Here is a 1,632-nt window from a genome sequence, read left to right on the forward strand (position 1 = left end):
TTCCTGCCCCGAGGCGCACGCGAAACTGTACTCCCCTTTGACTCTACGAATTCTGTTTTTAAAATATCCGGCGCACACTGGATGGATAAAACTTCGGGACGCCCCGAAATCTAAAAGAGCCGCCCACACATGTCCCTCAATGTTTACTTTAACTACAGGTAGGTTCACATCCTTTCCTGGAAGCATCATAGGCAGCTTGAGTCTTTTCTCGGTTCGATACCGACGGGAATAAGGATTTCTACATCTCCTAATACACTTTGTCTTATTCCTGTTCCCCACGATATGAATCCTCCTCGAACTGACCTTCGCTCTACGGGTTCGATCATTCCTTTCCCCTCCCACCTTCGGTCCTCCGGTCGTGGGTCCTTTGGGATCTTCATTCTTCCTTTCCTTTCTCACTGCCCTGACAGCTATGTCTTCGTCTGACTCACTCAGCTCCACTTGGAACCCATCCTCCTCTTTTCCTACCTTTGTCTCCCTGACACTTCTCGCGCCCCCTACTCGACTCCTGTCCCGATCTAAGTCTTTTCGTTGTAACACACGCCGCACCACAGCGGTCCATCTCTTGAGAATGTCACTCTTACCTATCCCTATAAATTCCCCTTTGGCTCTCAGAGTGTTGAGCTCTTGGATATAATCCAACAACTCATTTTGTATCAGGTAATTCGTTTCCAGCAAGTTTTGGTAGCTGGCCTTTCGTAACGCCAGCCCTTGCGCTCTTCACTCCTTGTTAGAGCCCTCACCATCGTCCTCTTCACTCACCCATCCTTGGACGTTCATCATCGGAAACCGTATCCCCGTTGTAGACGATCCCCTTCTGGTAAGCACTGAACAGCCCAAACCTTCACACAAGCGTTTTCTGGCTCCACCCATATACAGATCCCACTCATATCCACTCTCACCAGTGCTCCTTAATCGCTTATGGGAGAGACAGACATATTCCAACCACGGTTCCATAGCGAGTACTTTATCTTCGTCCCCTTCATCTGCCCTTACCGCTCTTCTGGATTCCTCCGAACTCGACTGACTCTTAAACCACCCACTCGGCGAACATTGAGTCGTTTCCCCTATCTTTCCACCGAATTCCAGCGTTGGGGTTGTCGTCCTTTCAACCTTCGGCTCGCCTACCGCGTCCACTTGAGCCTCTCTCCTGAGTTCCCGTAATCCTCCCGCTTCCCTCAGACAAATGCGTCCAGCACTACACGTCTTCACAGTGTGGTCCAGGTTAGGAGGTCGGCAGTATATCCGCTGAATGTCGTCTCCTAGCATGGACAACACTTCCAACACAAAATCCAGAAACTCTAAACCGATTTTCCCAATGCACTGAGTCACGGAAGTGAGCATTCCTTCGAATCCCCGAACAATCTTCCTAAGAACTAATGTTCCTAGGCGGCTAAAGGACCGGTTCAATCGTCGGAAAACTACCAGAATTCCTCGAGTCAACGTCCGAGCTGCCTGCCTTACCGCTCGTCTGCAGTGTTCACTGCTAAACACCCTCAATTTTCCTTTCAAGCGGTCGGTCCTCTCTAAAGGGCCTGACCTTAACACATTAAACACGAAGATTCCCACGGGGATAGTCGCGGGAAACGTTAACAGATCAGATCCCCGGAAATCGAGGTTGTTACACTTTAC

General features: G+C 49.9%; 1 protein-coding gene across 1 annotated transcript in view; it reads right to left on the reverse strand.

The window, feature by feature from the left end:
* CSUI_005100 (retrotransposon ty3-gypsy subclass) overlaps positions 1-1,344 on the reverse strand; it is a gene marked incomplete at both ends in the record, with an annotated part of 4,010 nt that extends 2,666 nt beyond the window's left edge. Inside the window, one exon of the mRNA XM_068065279.1 lies at positions 744-1,344. Coding sequence (XP_067922745.1) covers positions 744-1,344 — 601 coding nt within the window. The remainder of the gene's footprint in view (positions 1-743) is intronic.
* Positions 1,345-1,632: the final 288 nt, after the last annotated feature.

This window comes from Cystoisospora suis (assembly GCF_002600585.1).
Source record: "Cystoisospora suis strain Wien I chromosome Unknown contig_2455, whole genome shotgun sequence".
Taxonomy (NCBI): Eukaryota; Apicomplexa; class Conoidasida; order Eucoccidiorida; family Sarcocystidae; genus Cystoisospora; species Cystoisospora suis.